Here is a 21,769-nt window from a genome sequence, read left to right as displayed (position 1 = left end):
GATTAATTTAGCAGTTGTTGACGATCTTCCCTGTACATAGTGTAAATAAATTTCCTGTATTCCTAATCAAGAACTGTGTCGTCCTTTCAAGAAAGTTGGAAGTCGCACCGGATCCGTTACAATTGGCGCCCAACGTGGGGCTTCTTCTGGACTTTCTTGGAGTAAGTGTGACTTTGGACATTTTTTCATAAAGACTTTTTGAATGTGGACTTTATTTTTATGGTGATTACTCGCGCAATGGATGAACAATTAAAACAACTTCTTGACGCAATCAACTCTGTGAAGAGTGATATGGCGGCTAATCAAGAACAATTAAAAATGATATGGCGGCTAATCAAGAACAATTAAAAAATAATATGGCGGCTAATCAAGAACAATTGAAAAATGAATTGGCGGCTAATCAAGAACAATGGAAAAGTGATTTAATGGTGCTGAAAAATGATTTAGTTTCTAACCAAGAGGAAATTAAAAACGACCTTACTTCGGTAAAGCCTGTGATGGAAAATAAATTTAATGAGATAGAGCATCGAGTTGATGCTTTTGATGAAAAATTTGAAACAGTAGAAAACCGTATCGCAACAGTTGAAAATCGTGTGGGTGAGAAAATTAAAAACATGGAAAGGAGTTTGGCGACCGCGGAAAGCAGCTCTGTGCAGTTTGGCGCTCCCACATCGGTTGCTCGACCGTCCATTGAACTTGCCACATTTGATGGGAAAACTTCGTGGCAGGTTTACAAAACTCAAATCATGATAGTGGCGGAAGCGAACGGATGGGACTCTGCTACCAAGGCCTACCATCTTGCAGCATCCCTGAGATGTTACGCAGCGGACATTCTTCAGACCCTTCCGGACAGCCAGCGCTTGGATTTCGCCGTCCTCACATCTGCGTTGGAGCTTCGCTTCGGTGAGAAGTGCCAGAAAGATTTCAGCCGACTCCAGTTGAAGTCCCGTTTCCAGAAAACCGGGGAAACCCTACAAGAGCTAGCGGCGGACGTCGAGAGACTGTCTCATCTCGCTTTTTGTGACTGTCCTGCGGATGTTCGAGACAACCTGGCACTCAACTACTTCATCGACGGAGTTCGGAATCCTGAGATCCAGAAGGCCCTCCGGATGGCGAATGTAAACGACTTGAAATCCGCTTTGGTATATGCGGTGAGATACGAGGCCGCCCAAGAAGCAACCCATGTGGATCGCCATCTAATCTGGACTCAGGAAACTGATGAGTCTGATTCCAGGTCGTCCCACCTCGCTGAACTTGAGAGACAACTCGGTGACTTGGCAAGACATCTGAACAGCATAACAGCTCAAAAGAAACAAGAGCAGAAGTGCTGGAAATGCGGTAGTGAAGGGCATCTGCGAAGAAGTTGTCCGGCTCGCCAAGCTACGCGAGAGAAGGAAATCACCACCACCAGAGCTCTGCAGATTTCCTCTTCTACTAGCGGCAGTAATGGACTTTTCATTTACGCACATGTAAATGGGAATCCCTGCAGATTGATTGTCGACACTGGAGCCAATGTGACAATCATTAGGACAGATGTGGCTCGTGAATTTGGATTGAAACTGTTGTGGACCTCGCCACGCGTAAGTCTCCAGACTGTGACAGGTGACAAAATCGAGATTGAAGGTAAAGTGGACTTGGAAATAGTGTTTGGGAATGCCATCTACCATCATACGGCATTCGTCGCTGATATCACGGCCCCCTTCATTATCGGATTGGACTTTTTAAAGAAACATGACTTCACCCTGGACTTCAAGACTAATGAACTGCACTCGATGAGAGAAGACATAGCCATCTTCAACGCTGAAAATGATGCAAAATCCGCTCATCAAATAATAGTCCAAACAGATTTATCGATTCCCTCAAGGTCAGAATCATTAATACCTGGCTCCATTGAAGAAAGCAATAGTTTTCGATTTGGACTCATTGAATACCCTAACCTAAGCAATAGCCTAAAAGGAGTGCTGGTAGCATCTACGCTTGTGGACCTTTCTAAGGATGTAATTCCAGTGAGAGTCACCAACGTGAGTGAAAGGCCAAGGAATATCCGGAAAGGTGAAGTGTTAGCAACTTGTACTCCAGTAAACTGCATCATTAGAAGAATCAATTCCCACGAGACTGTGTCTTCTGAGTCCTTGACATCGAAGTTAATTGGGAGTGCGCCATTATCGAAAGATCAAAGAACTGCTACGGAACAATTGGTGGACGACTTCAAGCATCTGTTTTCATCTACATCAGAGGATGTTGGCCGTACGAATTTAACGCAGCATAGGATTTACACTGGAGAACAGCCCCCTATTAAACAGCATCCAAATCCAAGACTACTACCGTTCGCCAAGAAGGAAGAGGTTGAGACCCTCCTTAAAGAGATGCAGGAGAATGATGTCATCGAACCCTCGTCCAGTCCTTGAGCCTCTCCCATCGTCCTAGTCCGAAAGAAAGATGGCTCCACCAGATTTTGTGTCGATTACCGACGGCTGAATGAAATCACCAAGAAAGACAGTTACCCTCTTCCACGGATAGATGACACCTTGGACACTCTTTCCGGACACAAGTGGTTTTCGACCCTGAACTTGAAGACCGGCTACTGGCAGGTTGAGATACACCCTGATGACCGAGAGAAGACAGCGTTTACAACTGGACAAGGCTTATGGCAGTTTAAAGTGATGCCCTTCGGCCTCTGCAATGCACCAGCTACGTTCGAGCGTCTTACGGAGACAGTGTTAAGAGGACTCTCTTACGAATCCTGTCTGGTCTACTTAGACGATATCATCATCGTGGGACGCAACTTCGAAGAACATCTGGCTAATCTTAGGAAAGTGCTGCAAAAACTTAAGGAAGCCAATCTGAAGTTAAGTCCGTCCAAATGTAATTTGTTCCTCCGGGAAGTGAACTACCTTGGTCACATCATCTCTTCTGAGGGTGTACAAACCGATCCAGAAAAGGTATCTGCGGTCAAGAGTTGGAGTCGTCCCGAAAACATCCGTCAGCTGCGAAGTTTCCTGGGGCTCTGCACGTACTACAGGAAGTTTGTAAAGGGTTTTTCCAACATTGCACGACCTTTGCATAAGCTGACGGAGAGCAAGCAAAAGTTTGAATGGTCCAAAGAATGCGAAGATACATTTCTACGACTGAAGGAGGCCTTAACATCAACGCCTATTCTCTCATATCCTCAGCCTGGAAAATCCTTCATCCTAGACACTGATGCGAGCCACGAGGGCATCGGAGCTGTTTTATCCCAAGAAATTGACGGCAATGAACATGTCATCGCTTACTGGAGCAAATGCTTATCAAAGTCGGAGCGAAATTACTGCGTCACCAGAAAGGAGTTACTGGCCATAGTGAAAGCTGTAGAACACTTCCATCATTACCTCTACGGCCGAAAATTTCTGCTTCTGACAGATCATGCCTCGTTAACTTGGCTTTTGAACTTCAAAAATCCAGAAGGCCAGATAGCCAGGTGGATACAGCAGCTCCAGGAATATAACATGGAGATCAAGCACCGAAAAGGGTTGTCTCAACTATTCCAGAAAATGCTACACCGTTCCACACTTTCTTATTTCTTTTCATTCATTTTATCAATAAAAAAAAGAATAGGGGGATCGTATACTTCAGCCGAATGTTACAAATTCTGTAAATAGTAATTATTGTAGTAATTAACCTGTAAATAGTTTCCCGTAATGAATATACAGCCCCTATACATTCGGCTGAAGTATACGATCCCCCTATTCGTTTTTTTTTTATTGATAAAATGAATGAAAAGAAATAAGAAAGTGTGGAACGGTGTAGCATTTTCTGGAATAATACATTAGAACCTGAAATCCTAATATATGCTACCCCAATTCCGCAACCTATGTTTGATAAGTCGAAAAGCCCCAAGTACGTAAATGCGTAGAACTTACACAAAAAACACTATTCTGCACATGCATAGAAACTGTCTGTCGACAACTGGGATATCGGAAGTTTCAGTTTCAATTTCGATCCGTCATGGCAGCCAGCGGTAACGATTTAAAATTGGTATACGTACTTAAATTCCGTTTCAAGGGGTGCCGTGTGTTATGAACGAAGTCAATATTTTCCCTCTTAATTCGGGACTTAAAAATTGTATTCGTTCAGCTTATGCGGTCCGAAAGGATTGAGTTGCGCTCTCGCTAGTGAGATAAATATACGACAGAAGTAGTCTCATTAGGGTTTTTTTTTCGTTTTTCATTTTTTTTAATACAAATATTTCTTTTCAGTATTTTTCGCAAACCTTTTATTCAGCTTAATATCAATGGTTTACTTTTAATTAGAATTATGAATCGTGTTGATACCTCAATTGGTTAATTTTTAATTGTTGCATTAAGATGCTTTTTTAACCAACACGCGTTCACTTTTCAGAGACTACGAGAGGCCATATCAGCCTTGTCAGAAACTTAGGGCATGGTCCTTAGAAGGGCTCCGCTTTTGAAAACTTTATAGGTCGATGAGATCCGAAGACCAAACTGACAATGGGCCCACCTTAACCTTCGGCGGTCCTGTTAATTTTCCTTTTTACTATAATTAAATATTAAATTACTGGTTGAAGAATGCAGATAATTTCTTGAAATTTCAAAATCTCATCCATCACACAGAACTATTAAAGATTATGTATTTTTGAGTTAGTATTTCAATTTCTCCGTAATTATGTCCCGTATTTCTGTTTCAAACAATATATGGGACGGATAGAAATCTAAGTATCGTTACCGCGGTGATAAATATATATCGATATATGACGATATATCGGTATATCGCCCAGTCCTAAACCTCACCCTATAGGTAAATTCCAGTTCGCGCGTTTTGTTTTCTTCGCATACGCGCTTTAATAAAAATGCAATTCAAATGAAAATGCAAAAGTTCTTTAATTTCTCAATTATTAATACTGAGTACATTATTTGTGTTTCGTAATTGCAGGAAGAGTGGGAGAAAGAATTGGAAAAACTGACGTCCCGGTTCAATTATGAGATCAAGATGAAGAAGAGGCGAATATCCACTGATGAGGAGAAAGCCCTGACTTTCAGGTACGAAGTTCACAAGAAATGTTTCTTTTGATATTCAATTTTATTCACGTATTAATCGAGGAAGAATAATGGTTGCACAAAATCTATCGCCGTTCTTCTGTGAATGTGTATACCTCTTACCACGTTCGTCACAGCGCAATATTTGAACCAAGCTTAAGTGGAAAGTCTTACTAACCTAGCTGTTTCATAAATTTTTCCAACACAGAACTCAAAGTAGGGTAGAGCCCCCGCCTCGAAATAAAATGAGAATTTAAAAAAACTGTCAAATTACCCCCCCCCCCCCACTCCCTAAAAATTTCAATGGCACAGTCCGCGCCATAGACCAGTTTAAGGAATTCATGAATTGTAATTTATAGATCATTTTAAAGAAATTAAAAAAAAAATAATGCAAATAATTTATCTTTATCTCTTTACGAAATGTCGCAATAAAAAGCAATTCATGAATAAAAGCAGTAATAATTAATGAAAACAATAGTTGGCACAACTTTGTCTGAGGTGGAGAAAAGAAAAAAAAAACGGTAACAAATTTTCTGGCAAAAACACATTTTGACCACTTTTTGCCAAAGTGGCAAAAGTATGTTTTTGCCGGGTCTTTGTAAATAACGCGAACCCATTTGTGCCAAAAAATGAAAAGTTATTTACGAGGATGTAATTTGTTTTAATGTTTAAGGTTAATGTGTTTATGTTTACCTAACATTAATTAATGTTATGTTAATGTTAATGTGTTTTATTTTACTGTTAATGTTTAATTTCAATCGGATTAGATATAACTTTAATGTTTTTTAACTTAGAATAAAGTGTCCTTGAAACAGTCATCAAAATTGAAATGCTATATTAAGTTTGACCTGTGTTTTTAAGATGCTTTTTTAGTTCATCCAAAAATGCAGAGCATAAGAAAGGGAAGAGTAAATAACAATGAAATAATGCACTGACTCTGGTTAAGAAATTTAAACTATTGAACAACAGCCGTAATTTTTAAACAACTACTGCTCAGATTTTCACTTAATTTGTAATGTCAATTTCGTTATGCTTTTAGAACAGTAGAAAATTGAAGAGATACAATATATAATTGCATAATACTAAAATGAAAAAATTAAAAAAAAAAAAAAAAACTCATAATAAACAATTAATAGAATAATGAAAATAATTACACATTTAACATTAAATCTCATCTAATTCAATTTAATTTTCTACATGAGAAAACAATTTTTTTATCATTTGACAAAAAGCAAATTTTGAAGAATTACTTGCAATTTACTAGTTCTAGTTCAATAATTATTTAAAATTGTTTTAGCTATTAAATTAATTCCGACGAATTACCTAATTAATATTCCGACTAATTCAATTGTATCATCAGGAGCAAAATTATATTGTTTTTGGTACTTTTTTACTTGCAGCCATTTTTTTAATTTTTGCAATTTTACCAGGTTTTTCAGGTTTTGCCACTGTTCTGGAAAAATAACTGACCCAATTGAAAACACAATGCGTTTCTATAGGGGGAAATACTTACAGTCAGACCTGTCTACAACGATACTGTTGGGATTAAAAAAAAAAATTGTTATAGACAGGTTATCGTTATAGACAATTTGATTATTTATATTGACATTTTGTTGGGACCAAGGAAAATATCCTTATAGACAGGTTTTTGGTTCTAGACAGTATTGTTATTCACAGGTTTAAATGTACCTGTTAAAGAAAAAAGTTCGAGTTGTGATGTTTTTAACTACAAAACATTATTTCATAGAACTAAACAATATTATCATCCTCCTACAATTTGCTTTTTTTAAAACAATATTTTACTGGAGGACAATGCTGCATTTGAGCAATACTGTATAGAGGTATAAGTTCTAACTCACAATTTATAAGAAAGAAGGGTGCTCCCGTTTTCAATTATTATCGTTCTCCAATCTCCAACAATATAGAACAACATGAAAAAAATTTCTTTTACCTGTTCGACTAAGTATTTTCATTCATAACAAGCTTCTTTAAAGAACTTTTAACATTCGTTCCCGTCACTTTGCATAGATTTAAATCGTTTCAAGACAGGTACGAGGGGTATCAAAAAGTAAGGTAACAAGCCCAATCAAAGAAAACGTTTATTCAAGAATTTAAAAAATATGTACAATGTAGGAAGGCACAGGTACATATTACTTCTCTACGTAGTCACCATGCTCATCGAAGCATTTGTTCCATCAGTACACCAAACCATCGAAACCGGCACAGAAGAAACCAGCATCAAGGTTCTGCAACCACATCAAGACGGCTTGCTGAACCTCAGCATCAGTTCTGAAATGCAGACCTCCCAAGAGTTTCTTTAACGGTACGAAGAGATGGAAATCACTTGGTGCGAGGTCGGGACTGTAAGAAGGGTGGTCCAAGATCTGCCACCGAAAGCGCTCTAACAAATCGCGCGTAGTTGTGGCCGTATGCGGTCTGGCATTGCGGACATAACACTGGTACCGTACACTTCCACCAATTGGCGATGAATTTCAGCTAAAGAATTTTTCTTTAAACGCAAAAACCGTATCACACTTCTTATTTCATTTGGATCATGCTTCCGTCGAGGCTGCCATCTTCTAACTCAAATTTCGTCATGTTACCGGCCTACCAGCTCCATCTACCGACACCGTATAAATGCTGTGATTGTTTCCGTTACCTTCAGAGGGATTTTTATTCATACGGATAATTTGCACACCCGTCAGAGCTCTTTTTACTTTACTTTTTGATATCCCTACGTATTATCCATCCTTTTCTTCTTTCTTGATCGTATCAACTTTTCGACGTCTCTTCTAGGCATCAAAAAGAAAAGGAAGACTTGGAGAAAAATATGACAATTAAACTCGACAGAAAGAAGGAATCCCTGACGAGGAAACTCCTGGAGCAGGAGAGGGCGGCCACAGCAGACCTCGTGGAGAAGCATTCCAAAGAGATGTTGAACCTCATCAACGAGAAGAGGACGGAATACGTTCTGGTAACTTGCTTCCAGACATGAGCATAAAATTTTTTTTTTTTTTGTATACATGAAGTTCATAGTTCCACTTGCAACAGATATTTTTTTTTTAGTTGTGTGTATGAAAAATAGCTTTTTATTGTCTTTTTTTTTAGTGTTGACTGTGATTTCAATTTGTATGAATAGCAGTTTAATTAAATGATTTACAATTAACGTTTGGATGCCTCACTTGCCAAATCACTAACTCCATGAAACAAAAAGTAGAGAAAAGTTATGAAGAAGATGGTGTTATCCATAGGAGTAAGGACCTCGTGTTACATTTTCTGCCATCACATGGTCATAAATGTACTGAACCAAAACTTTAATATAAATTCACATGCTTAGCATTGAACTATTAAAGCAAAGTATTAAAGCAGAAATCATGATTTTTTTTGAAAAGTGGAGTTAGTCGATTTGGCAGCTGAGGCATCCATATACAGGCGTCCCTCGTATAACACTTTTAATTCGTTCCGTGTAGTGTCGAAATCGTGTCGTACGAGACTTTTTTAAAAATAACTTTTTACTTATTTTTTACACTAATTAATCATGTGCATAGTAAGAATCATGTCAATATGCATCCTGTTGTATCGAAATTGTGTTTCGTGTTAGATCGAAACCGTGTTACACGAGACTTAGAAATAATGTAAATCAAGGGATGTGTGCCATGTTATATCGCAACCAAGTTTCATAAAAACAAAGTAAAAACTTATTAGAGTCATCAAACACTACTATAATGTATGAAACAAAAATGAAATTCTATCTCTTTTAAAGATAACATTAGTAATCGAAACCGTGTTATTATAATCACAAATTTGGTACCCTGTAATATCGAAACCGTGTTGTACAAGTACCATGTTATACGAGGGATGCCTGTAATTGAAATAATTAACACGATCATAGAAGTGCAATTAACTTACGATACCTACACTGTGTTTTACACATACATATGTAGTACAAAATGTGCTTAACATGTTCAGTTTTATATTTCAATTCAAATAAATACGCTCTTTTTTACTTAGTTGTTCCTAAGAATAATTTTCTTCAGAAACCATATTTTTACCAATTCACAAAATATAAGACATTTTATGAAAATATATGACAAATGAAAAAAAAGTAAGGAAGCAACAATTTTATGCATTACATACACAATACAAACAAATTTATATATTTAGTGTTAGTGATGAAAAACAGAATTAATTTGCTTTTCTTACAATCGAAAATTTGTTTGCCGTAACATTAAAGTTAATTAAAATTTGTTAAAAGCAATAATATTTTGGAAAAGAAGCCCTTTGTTTAAATTTAAAAAAGGTTTTCGTCAGTCGCTAGGAGAGCAGCAGGGCTTACTGTAATACGCTCTATTACCATGGAAAAGTGGTCACATTCACATAAGGTTTAGGGAAAAAAACTGACGTCGTAGAAGAAAACTAACTGCAGTTTTGAAATCAGTGTGCCTATTTTTCTCTAAAACAACTGAAACATTTAAGAGCCATTGTCTGTAAGAATCAGGCAGTTTAGGGCATTTGTGATTGTTGACATTTTTAATTTTCTTTATTTTTGCAAATGTTGTTCCTTATCATGAATGTAATGTTTGTGCAAAATATAAGCATTGTCTGCCTTACCGTTTTTGGGAAATTAATTTTTTAAATTTAGGGGGCGTGGCACATTTTTGCGTGTTTTTTAAATTTGCAGATTTTAATGTTCTTGTTGCTTAAAGCGCCCCAATAATGACATGGCTTTTTAAATTCTATACTATTATATGGTCTTCTTAGATACTATTACAGCTGTCAAACCGGTGTCACTACGAGGGCAACGGCCACAAACTCCTTTTAAAAATGACCGAAAATGAATTTTTTTTACTACATTCAATGCCAATTTTCTCAAAGCGCCTTCATGATGGCACCAACGTTTTTACATCAATTCCTAGCTACACTTGCATACATCAAAAATATATAATAAAATTGGTGTCACTATAAGGGCGCCAGAAGATATTGGAATTTTTATGTGATAAATTTCACAAAAATGCAAATGTTTAAAATCTAACTACTACTCTCGCCCTCATAGCAGAGATCTGAAACTAATCAAGTTTGATAACCAACATGTTCGTCTAACATATGAAATAAAAAAATCGGTGTCACTCCTATTACTTTCGGAAATATAATCATTCGAAATTAGTAGGGGGACCCGGGGTAAAATGGGTAGCCGGGGTAAAATGGGTATAGTTGCCTGTTTATTGTTTTTATTCTACAAGACAAAATTTTTAGAAAAGAAAAAATTGTGGTGAAAATGTTTACATATCTGACAACATTTTGACGTGAGAAAAAAAATCTAGCAACTCATTTATACCAGGTTTAACAGACATTTTACTTTTCAGAACACAAAACATGTGTTTATAATGAGTAATAAACTTCTTTCTGAAAAAATTTACAGAAAGAGTTCTGGAAATTTTTTATTTGGATTTGATAGAAGAAGAATTTATCTAATAGAAAACTCAAAAAATAAGTAAATTTTAATAATAACAAAAAATTTATAGTACTTTTAGTGGCGCGGGGTAAAATGGGTATAGCCAATGTTTTCGAGTTTGAGACATTAAATGCATGAAGATTAACAAGCTTAAATTATCTTTGCAAGACAGCTGTTAGATATTGTTCATGTTTTAAACTAAAAGTATGTTTTGTAAAAGTTTTATAAATAAGCACCCTGTATTAATTTGTTCTATTTATTATTTTAACTACTATAACTTATTCAAATTAGTACTTAAAGGAATTATATTTTTTGATTATTATCGATAGTTTATGATTACTGTAGGTTGGTAATTTACTGTAGCTTTACTATTATATACATTTACATTATAAGACATATTAAGTATTGATAGCACATATGTTGTCTTTTTAATTTCCTTTTAAAACCAACCATGCCCAGAACATAATCTACGTACAACCTCACACACAATCACAACAGAATCCTTATGCCTCATTGCAAAGTTGTACTGAAAAAACTAAATTCTCCTGCTGTACCTCTAGCATAAATGTGTACCTCTTTGTCCGCAGCCATTTTCAAGCACTGAAAAGGCTGTGAAAAATTTACAAAAGAAATGCAAGAGAGGGAAACACAGGTGGGAGAAGTTTTTACTACAGAGCAGGTGGCTGCAAGATTGTAAACAAAACAGGCAAGAAACACAAAAAAAAAAGCAAAAAATAATAAGACAAATAAATGTACAATTAATAAAAAAGGACATTAACAATAATTAATAAAACAGTCAATGAAGTTGAGGTGAAAACAAGAGGTTCTCCCAGTAGTTAAACCCAGCCATTGGCGAATGGATTGTTGTTGAATTTGTGGAAGAAGTCGATTCACTACGAGTACTTCATAGGTTTAATCATTGAAATCTTAGCTAAAGGTGAATAATATACTGAGAAGTTTGCTACAAAATCATCTGCCGGATTATCCTCTATGCTCCACAAGAAAGATGACATCAATTATATGCAGGCATCACAAGTTGTAAAAATACTACCTCAACCAAATCACAAGTCTTTGCTAATACACCTTTTGTTCATAAATTCAGTTCAATAAATATTTTTTGTGGTTGTTTTGGATTAAAGTTTTATCCTCCAATGCATTTAAACTCAATTTTCTTTTATTTTCTCCATTAGTATCAATGTAGTTCAACTTTAAACAGTATATACCCATTTTACCCCGGTGTATACCCATTTTACCCCGAAGTACGGGGTAAAATAGGTATACATCGGGGTAAAATGGGTATACCCCTTTACACTAAATTTAAAGCAAAAAGTAAACACAAACTATGTTCAAATTAGACCTAAGATACACAATGTATAGAATATTGAACAAAAGCATGATTATATTTCATGGTATTTCTGCTATGGGTCATTGAAATTAAAAAAGCTGTTTTTTATACCCATTTTACCCCGGGTGACTCTATGTTATGGAGTTATTTAAAAAAGACTTTTCTAATTCCAATGGCTTTTTGCACGGTTTGTTTTAAACTTTAATATAAAATTACAGTAGTGACACCTAAAATAATATGTTTCTAATGTTTTTTTATAACAAAAGCTTTATAAAAAGCATAAGAAACACAGTAAATCGATGTAGGTACAGATGGACGCATTGTGTAATGTGCATTATGGCTAAAATAGTCGTACTATATTTTTTCAACCATACTAGATACCATACTCCGGGATACCATGTTTTCCCAAGCTTTAGTGCTACAAAATTACCAGATATCAATAAGAGATGACCATCTTTCTGAAACTGGGTTGATTTGATTTTTTATGTTTTCTTTGTTTTAGTCTACGTCATCCTTAAATTATGTTTCAGATTCTGAATGCTCGCTATATAATACATTATGTTCATCACTGTTTAAGACATTATGTAATAAATAGTTGCATTTTTAGTATAAATAACAGATAAAAAATTAGTATGGTTGAAAAAATGTAGTACGACTATTTTAGCCATAATGCACATTACACACTACGTCCATCTGTACCTATATCGATTTACTGTGTTTCTAATGCTTTTTATAAAGCTTTTTTTTTTATAAAAAGCATTAGAAACATATTATTTTAGGTGTCACTACTGTAATTTTATTTTAAAGTTTAAAAAACAAACCGTGTAAAAAGCCATCGGAATTAGAAAAGTCTTTTTTTAAATAACTCCATAACATACTAATTTCGAATGATTATATTTCCGAAAGTAATAGGAGTGACACCGATTTTTTTATTTCATATGTTAGACGAACATGTTGGTTATCAAACTTAATTAGTTTCAGATCTCTGCTATGAGGGCGAGAGTAGTAGTTAGATTTTAAACATCTGCATTTTTGTGAAATTTATCACATAAAAGTTCCAATATCTTCTGCGCCCTTATAGTGACACCAATTTTATTACATATTTTTGATGTATGCAAGTGTAGCTAGGAATTGATGTAAAAACGTCGGTGTCATCATGAAGGCGCTTTAAGAAAATTGGCATTGAATGTAGTAAAAAAAATCATTTTCGGTCATTTTTAAACGGAGTATGTGGCGGTCGCCCTCGTACTGACACTGATTTGACAGCTGTAATAGTATCTAAGAAGACCATATAATAGTATAGAATTTAAAAATCCATGTAATTATAGGGGCGCTTAAAGCAACAAGAACTTTAAAATCTGCAAATTTGAAAAACACGCAAAAATGTGCCACTCCCCCTAAATTTAAAAAATTAATTTCCCAAAAACAGTAAGGCAGACAAAGCTCATATTTTGCACAAACATTACATTCATGATAAGGAACAACATTTGCAAAAATAAAGAAAATTAAAAATGTCAACAATCACAACCTGTCTGATCCTTACAGACGATGGCTCTTAATATAGAGCAGTTATCAGAGTGAGAAATCAAAATAATTTGTTGATAATGCAGTCCCACTTCGCGCCGCATTCCATGTGTCTTTAACATTTGCAATCGTCGCCAATCCTTCCAAGTTTTGATCAGTGCAAAATTACAACTTTCGCATCAATATAGATCACAGTGTTTTTTTTTTTTTTTTAATTTCTTTCTTTTTTTTAAAAAAATCGAAACTATGCTTCTTATAAGACGTTGTGCGGCCGGAGTGAACCGAGGAGAAAAGAGTGTAGAGCTTCGTTTATATAAAATCGTTTAACAATTCATTTGTAGCAAAACCACCATGGCGCAATCGGCTCTTTTTTTTTTTTTTTTTTTTTTTTTTTTTTACATATGCAACTACTAAAGAAACTTTTGAGCCAATCCTGCTTGGTGGTTTTTGAATTTTCAACTATGATTTTGTACTTGATATACGCTGTTAACTATTTTTACCAAGTTGCACCAATGTCAACTAGTCATAAACTTGCTAAGTCATAAAAGTATCTGTTAGAAGTTCAAATAAATATATGAAATGATATTTCAAACTTTATATAATTGTGACGTTCATTTAATTTTCTCATCTCGGATTTCCAAGATTTTTCTGACGTCGCATGCCTTTTCTCTTCCAGAGCCAAAATTTGAATGAGAGAGAGGGATACTTGAATGAGGAGTTGGGGCCATATCCAACCCACCCACCTCCTCCGAGTCCTCCCCTCATATCAAAGATCGAGATTTACAGCGACCCAAGCGTCTTCCTTGAGCTCGACCAAATCGCCATCAATGTAAGTATCAAGGTTCCACAAAACTCTATAACTTCTTAATTGAAGAAATTTTTCAAAGCTCTTCAAACCGATTTGCAAAAATTCATTTGCAAATCAAAACAAAGCAAGAAGTATGCTTCATAATTCCGAATAATGTAATGTATTAAGACAAATAACTGTTATAACGATTTGTTCTATTTGTGATAAAGAGTATTGACACTATTTGTTCGACTTCTCTGGAATAAAAATAAACTAATGATTATCGACGGTTCTGAAAACAAATGAAAAAATAAATAAAAGGAAACGCTGAGAAGCCAATATGAATCTGTAGGAAAACGAGCTGATGTGTGCATCGCATGACTTCCTTTTATACCAATTTAAAGTTATTTCCCCATTATTGGCAATTTTAATGTGATCCAATAGTTAACTCTCTAAATATCATCAACAATGACCAAATTAAAACCAGATTTTAAAATAAATTAAAAAACAGAGTTAGCTCTCGACTTGCGGCGCAATGCCTGCCTGTTCTTCTTATCAACTGAAAGCAAGAAGAAGAAAGATTAATTTGAATTTTTGGCATCTTGAATTCAAATTATGTTTTTCGCAATCACGAACGTGTGTGTTTGTGTAGGCGCATGAGTGTGGGTGCGTGGGTGCGTAAGTGTATGTATGCATGTGTGTGAGTGAGTGTTGTGTACGTGCGTGTGCGTGTAGATGTTCGTGTGTGTGTGTGTAGGCGTTCGTGTGTGTGTGTAGGCGTTCGTATGTGTGTGTGTAGGCGTTCGTGTGTGTGTGTGTGTGTGTGTGTGTGTGTGTGTGTGTGTGTAGGCGTTCGTGTGTGTGGGACATGGACGCCACCGGCCAGCAAAAGTGGATTTCGGGGGACAGTGCTCAGGACCAGCCGCGCCGCCGCCGGTGGACGGTGGTGCTGCAGGCCTGGTCCAAGCTGAAAAAGGCACGGACGCCAAAAACGGTCAAGTGAGAACAATAAGCAATCGTGATTGCTCAAAAAAATCGCCAAATTTTGGCGACCAAAAGCTTGGTGATAGATTGCCAAGTGTTTGCATAAATTATAACATCACTTGAGTTTGCATTGAAATTAACATTGATTTCCCTCCAAAAGAACCCCTTTGGAACATCCGAATGCAACCAAAAAGGAAGGTGCACAACTAGACCCCACTAGGAGTCTACGTACCAAATTTCTACTTTCTAGGACATACCGTTCTTGAATTATGCGACATACATACGCACATCCGCAGATACGTACATACATACATGCATACGTACACTCCTGTTTGTGAAAATTGCAACACCATGAAGGAAGCATCAAAAATAAATGAAATTCAATGCACAGTTGAGTGGTAATGGTACAAATAAATCATTACATTTTCAAGTCAAACAAACAATAAAAATAAATTAGTATTTCGTTCGCCGCAATAAGAGCTGCTATACGACTCGGCATGGAGTGAAACAAAGTTTGAATACCTGCCTGCGGAAGAGTATTCCATATTGTTTGTATGCGCAACCAAAGTGTGTCTGTCGAAACAACAGGACGAGAATCACGAGCGAAACACTGCCCAACGAAATCCCACATGTGTTCAATCGGTGACATATCCGGGGATTATGCAGGCCAAGGAAGAAGCTGCACCTGCTGCTAATGAAGGTAGGATTTGACAGTCCTGGCGACATGTGGACGGGCATTATCCTGCTGGAATACAGCCTCTTCCAATCCTTGCAGGAAAGAAATAGCTTGGGGCTGTTAAACTTTTTTTATGTATCGGGTACTGTTCAATGCACTCCGGAACGGTTTATGCACTCCGGAATGTGCCGTTCACCGGCATAGCGCCTGACACGAATTCGGCCATCATGGTGCCACAAATTGAAGCGGGATTCGTCAGAAAAGACGACCTGCTGCCAATCAGCACGCCAGCTCCTATGCACATTGGCCCATTGTAGCCGCAGACAACGATGGTTTTGCGTGAGAGGAATCATGTATAAAGGAATCCTTGCACGCAGCCCACGCTGCAGCAGACGTCTCCGAATTGATGAAGCACACAATGAAACACCTGTAGCTGTTGACCTTTGTGCTGCCAATTGTCTAGAAGAAGCTGTGCGATCTGTCAGCGCCATACGCACCAGGTGTCTGTCGTAACAACAGGACGAGAATCACGAGCGAAACACTGCCCAACGAAATCCCACATGTGTTCAATCGGTGACATATCCGGGGATTATGCAGGCCAAGGAAGAAGCTGCACCTGCTGCTAATGAAGGTAGGATTTGACAGTCCTGGCGACATGTGGACGGGCATTATCCTGCTGGAATACAGCCTCTTCCAATCCTTGCAGGAAAGAAATAGCTTGGGGCTGTTAAACTTTTTTTATGTATCGGGTACTGTTCAATGCACTCCGGAACGGTTTATGCACTCCGGAATGTGCCGTTCACCGGCATAGCGCCTGACACGAATTCGGCCATCATGGTGCCACAAATTGAAGCGGGATTCGTCAGAAAAGACGACCTGCTGCCAATCAGCACGCCAGCTCCTATGCACATTGGCCCATTGTAGCCGCAGACAACGATGGTTTTGCGTGAGAGGAATCATGTATAAAGGAATCCTTGCACGCAGCCCACGCTGCAGCAGACGTCTCCGAATTGATGAAGCACACAATGAAACACCTGTAGCTGTTGACCTTTGTGCTGCCAATTGTCTAGAAGAAGCTGTGCGATCTGTCAGCGCCATACGCACCAGGTGTCTGTCGTAACAACAGGACGAGAATCACGAGCGAAACACTGCCCAACGAAATCCCACATGTGTTCAATCGGTGACATATCCGGGGATTATGCAGGCCAAGGAAGAAGCTGCACCTGCTGCTAATGAAGGTAGGATTTGACAGTCCTGGCGACATGTGGACGGGCATTATCCTGCTGGAATACAGCCTCTTCCAATCCTTGCAGGAAAGAAATAGCTTGGGGCTGTTAAACTTTTTTTATGTATCGGGTACTGTTCAATGCACTCCGGAACGGTTTATGCACTCCGGAATGTGCCGTTCACCGGCATAGCGCCTGACACGAATTCGGCCATCATGGTGCCACAAATTGAAGCGGGATTCGTCAGAAAAGACGACCTGCTGCCAATCAGCACGCCAGCTCCTATGCACATTGGCCTATTGTAGCCGCAGACAACGATGGTTTTGCGTGAGAGGAATCATGTATAAAGGAATCCTTGCACGCAGCCCACGCTGCAGCAGACGTCTCCGAATTGATGAAGCACACAATGAAACACCTGTAGCTGTTGACCTTTGTGCTGCCAATTGTCTAGAAGAAGCTGTGCGATCTGTCAGCGCCATACGCACCAGGTGTCTGTCGTTGCGAGCTGACGTCACATTTCGGGATCCACTCCCGAATTTCCGAGCTGTCCGACCCTCGTCCGTCCACTGCTTCCAAACACACATGATTGCGCTGCTGTTACGCTACACACGAGCGGCTACTGCACAATTAGACAATCCAGTTTCACGAAGGCCGACGGTTCTACCCCGTTCAAACTCCGAAATTTGCTCAAATTTCGCTTTCTTTCGTCGAAGAGGCATAGTAAAGTTACAGTTAACGTTTACTTTAGCATATAACCACCGATAATCATACACGCCTCGCTACAGCAGTCTATTTATATTCGGTTCGATCCGCCGTTCAGAGGGCGCTGCTCAGCATACGCATGCGCTACCGGTCTGCAATTCTAATCATTTGCATATCATGCCCTACTTTACATTTCCTGTAATTTTCAGCTCACTCGTGTAAGTCCTTCGTGGTGTTGCAATTTTCACAAACAGGAGTGTAATATTTTGTTGTAAGTCAAAAATTATTATTTTTACTACAAAATAATAAAGTTCTAGTTGTCAGCATTTTAAATATTAATTGAGACCTTCTAGTATTCAATGCAGTATCAATTTAGTTAATACCAAGTTCATTTGTTTTTTAAATAAATTGTACAATTAGTCAAGTACATTCGGTGCAAAGTGGATGGGGCAAAGTAAAATAGTTTGTTTCATTTTCTCACTCAATCATTTAATATAAATCACTTACGTTTTCATTTATTAATGAATTCATTTATATTCCCTCATTTAATAATTCACTTATATTTAATCATTTATTCACATATTTTCTTATTTATTTGTTCTTTTACTCACTCATTAATTTTTTTTTCATATATTAATTGATTTATTCATTTAGTTATTCATTTATTGTTTCATTACCCTTTCTTTTATTCATTCCACCTCTTATTAACCGATTCTTTTGACCAAAAATATGTCTTATAATCGAATAAAAAATATTTCATTAGAAAAATATTTTATTTTTCACTTTGCCCCATAAAAAAAGAAGTGAAAAATTTCCACTTTTTTTTAAAAGCTCAAATTTACTGCCAAAAATAAAAAATACTGTTTCAACGTAAGTTTTATTATAAAATACAATGTTCTTTCTTTATGTACTGTAATTTTCAAAACAAATTTCCGATTTGTTCACTTTAAAAAAACTCAGTCATCTGAACCACTTCACTTTGCCCCACACTTCCATAAGTTGATAAAAACCATTTATTTTTATACAGGTAGCCCAAAGCGATCAGCAAACATTTACGGACTTAGTACGGCAATTGATTGGAAGTTGCATTACAGACGTAGAAAAAGCGAGGTAAGAAATTTTCCTGCGCAATATCATTCTCGATCTTTAATTATTCATTCTGTGATAAAGTGTTGTCTTGTGCGATGTCTCTCTACAGAAATCTCACACTATTCTGCAGCACTTGCTTGCATTAGAATGAAACTTGAACTAGCACTACCATATTCTATTAACTATTAATCTATCTAGGCGCCTAAACAGGAGGGGGGGGGGGCATCATCAACTCAATTCACTTGAGAAATTCGTCGCTACATTTTCTTAATCAGAAAAAGAATGGAGAAAATATGTAAAAAGAAATTCTTTACAAAAAGCTATTTTTCATTATTTAGAAAGATGTATTTATTTCAAGCCCACAATAAAATTCCCTTAGTGACATGGTGTTAGACATAACCCATCTAAATAACACCTACCATCCACTTTCATGATTATTTTTCTGCCAAAACAAAGCACTTCAAAAGCCAAAAATTGTTCTTTTTTTATAAATACAAAAAGAATGTCTCCGAGTTAGAATTCTCTCTCTTAAATGAGATCCTTCTCTTAGGATCTCTTGGATTAGATCCTCTCCTACAGATACCCCTCTACTACGGACAAAAATGTTTGTACCGTTAGTGTCCGCGAAAGAGGGGTTTTACTGTCGTTAATTTCATATCGATGAGAGAAATTCTAAATACTCGTACAAGTGGAATTCGTCTGTAAGAACTGCTTTGGACGACAGAACGGTTATGTATTAGGGTGGAACGAAAAAAACAAAGTTTTTATTTTCGAATTGTAATAGTGCAGAAAAGTTGCGATTGGTGAAGACTTACAAAACAAAACAAAAATTTTTAAAATCGGATAATATCTTCCGATCCCGCAACGAGCCTAAAAATTTGAAAAAATGGAAAATTTCATGTGTTCTTAGAGATTTTTAAAAAAATTTTCTCCAACGTTTCTTTTTAATGCTCTAAGACGGAAAAGTTACGATTGGTGAAGCCTTCAGAAATTAAAAAAAACATATTGAAATCAAATAATACCTTCTGATCCAGGAACAAGCATGAAAAGTAAAAAAAGGGAGAATTTCATCTTTTCTTAGTGATTAAAAATAAAATTGTTCTTGTTGTTTTTTTTCCCCGGTGTTACAGGGAAAAGCCTTTTTAAAAACCCTATATTACACATAAACATTAATTTATTTCTTGACTATGCAAAACTACCATTCTTTACAACAATGAAACATTTTCAAATAATAGAACGTTATAAAATATTTACCAAATTTACAATCCAGTATACAAGTCTTATTGTTTTAAGTGTTAGTTGTTGAAGCTAATTTATAATCAGATTTTTTGGAAAATTCGGGCATAATTGATCTGGATTTCAATGTTGCTCTTAAGTAGCCATCTCTTGATTTAAATCCACACACTTTGACTGAAGCCTCCGTCACTAGCTTCACACATCTTTCGACATCTTGCGTATGGCAGGGGAATAGTTTCATATCCCAGTCGGGTATAGTGCCTGTTGCAATAAGATTTTCAATGTCTTTGTTAGGAACTTTTCAAAGAAAAGGTGGAGAAGATAGCTTTGTCGTGTTCCAATTAATAATCTCTGTGTAACCTTCTGCTTCGAAATTTAGAGATGGAATGACAAAGTTTCTAATGCTTTTGCCTTTAGAAACAGATTCTCTGGCTTTTAAGACGCTTTTAAAGTTCTCTTATGTGCCTCCTTTCATCAAACACCATTGCCATTAATTAGTTTTCGGGATGCGCAAAGAAAGAGTTTCTTTCAATGACAGGGTAAATTACTTGTTTTAGATTGTCAGGTAAGTATCGACAGATTTGAGTTGTTCTGTAAACATGAATGGCACCGTCTGTGAAATTTTTGCGGTTCTTTATTTCGCTAATGGGGCGTATTAGATGCATACACTGTACTAAGCGGCATAAACAAATGAGTATCGCGGGATTAAAGGGCCATGTGGACAATTTACAGGCAGGCTCTAGTACTAAAATATCACATTTGTTTTATAAACAACCTTTCTTCCATTAGTATTTCATACCGAACTTATGAGGATCGTTAAACTAAAAGAAAAAAAAAAGCTGAAAAAGGGCTTAAAGTTTACATTTTTTCGAACATGTAGGTTCGTTGCGCGATCAGAAGATATTGTTTTATTTCAAAAAGATATTTTTTTTTTCGCTTTGAAGTCTTTACTAAACGTAACTTCTCCGTTCTGTAGCCTGAAAAAGTACATTGATCAAAAAATGTTAAAAATTCGGAAAAATCCTGAAATTCTCAACTTTTTCGATTTTTTATGCTTGGTTCTGGATCAGAAGGTATTATTCGATTTCAAATTTTTTTTTTTATTTCTGAAGGTTTCACCAATCGTAACTTTTCCGTCTTAGAGCCTTAAAAAGAAACATAAAACAAAATTTTTGAAAAATCACTAAGAAAACACGAAATTTTCCATTTTTTCAAATATTCAGGCTCGTTGCGGGATCGGAAGATATTATCCGATTTTAAAAATCTTTGTTTTGTTTTGTAAGTCTTCACCAATCGCAACTTTTCCGCACTATTACGATTCGAAAATAAAAACTTTGTTTTTTTCGTTCCACCCTATTATGTATAGTCAAAAAATTACTGTTCCCTATAGATAGCTATTAAAAACGTTAAACTTCGTCGATTTTAAAGTCTTAGGTTGAATAGAGACCTCGTTTTAAACGTCATTTTTTGGGCAATTCCATCTCATCGTTTTTGAAAAAAAAAATGTAAATAAATTGAGCTGAAAATAAACTCATTAGTGCTCTGTAACTGTCACCTTCTTCCCACCACCAGCAGTTGCAACTACAGTTATAGAACTTAGCTCTCTATCTGTACCATTGAGAAGGATCTGTACTGTTCATTGTTCTTGGAGCCGGGGGGGGGGGGTCTCCGTAAAGTTTGAGGGGTTTACGCCATTGCCCTGGCGGGGGGGGGGG

At 36.8% G+C, this 21,769-nt stretch overlaps 1 protein-coding gene across 1 annotated transcript in view; it reads left to right on the top strand.

Moving 5' to 3' along the window:
* LOC129235302 (hillarin-like) overlaps nt 1–21,769 on the top strand; it is a 112,445-nt gene that overhangs the window by 80,693 nt on the left and 9,983 nt on the right. Inside the window, exons 3-6 of the mRNA XM_054869031.1 lie at nt 4,930–5,036; nt 7,830–8,007; nt 14,031–14,183; nt 18,757–18,839. Coding sequence (XP_054725006.1) covers nt 4,930–5,036; nt 7,830–8,007; nt 14,031–14,183; nt 18,757–18,839 — 521 coding nt within the window. The remainder of the gene's footprint in view (nt 1–4,929; nt 5,037–7,829; nt 8,008–14,030; nt 14,184–18,756; nt 18,840–21,769) is intronic.

The sequence above is a fragment of the Uloborus diversus genome, chromosome 2 (assembly GCF_026930045.1).
Source record: "Uloborus diversus isolate 005 chromosome 2, Udiv.v.3.1, whole genome shotgun sequence".
Taxonomy (NCBI): Eukaryota; Metazoa; Arthropoda; class Arachnida; order Araneae; family Uloboridae; genus Uloborus; species Uloborus diversus.
Note: the sequence above shows the minus strand (reverse complement) of the source record. Positions and strands in the feature narration are given on the sequence as shown.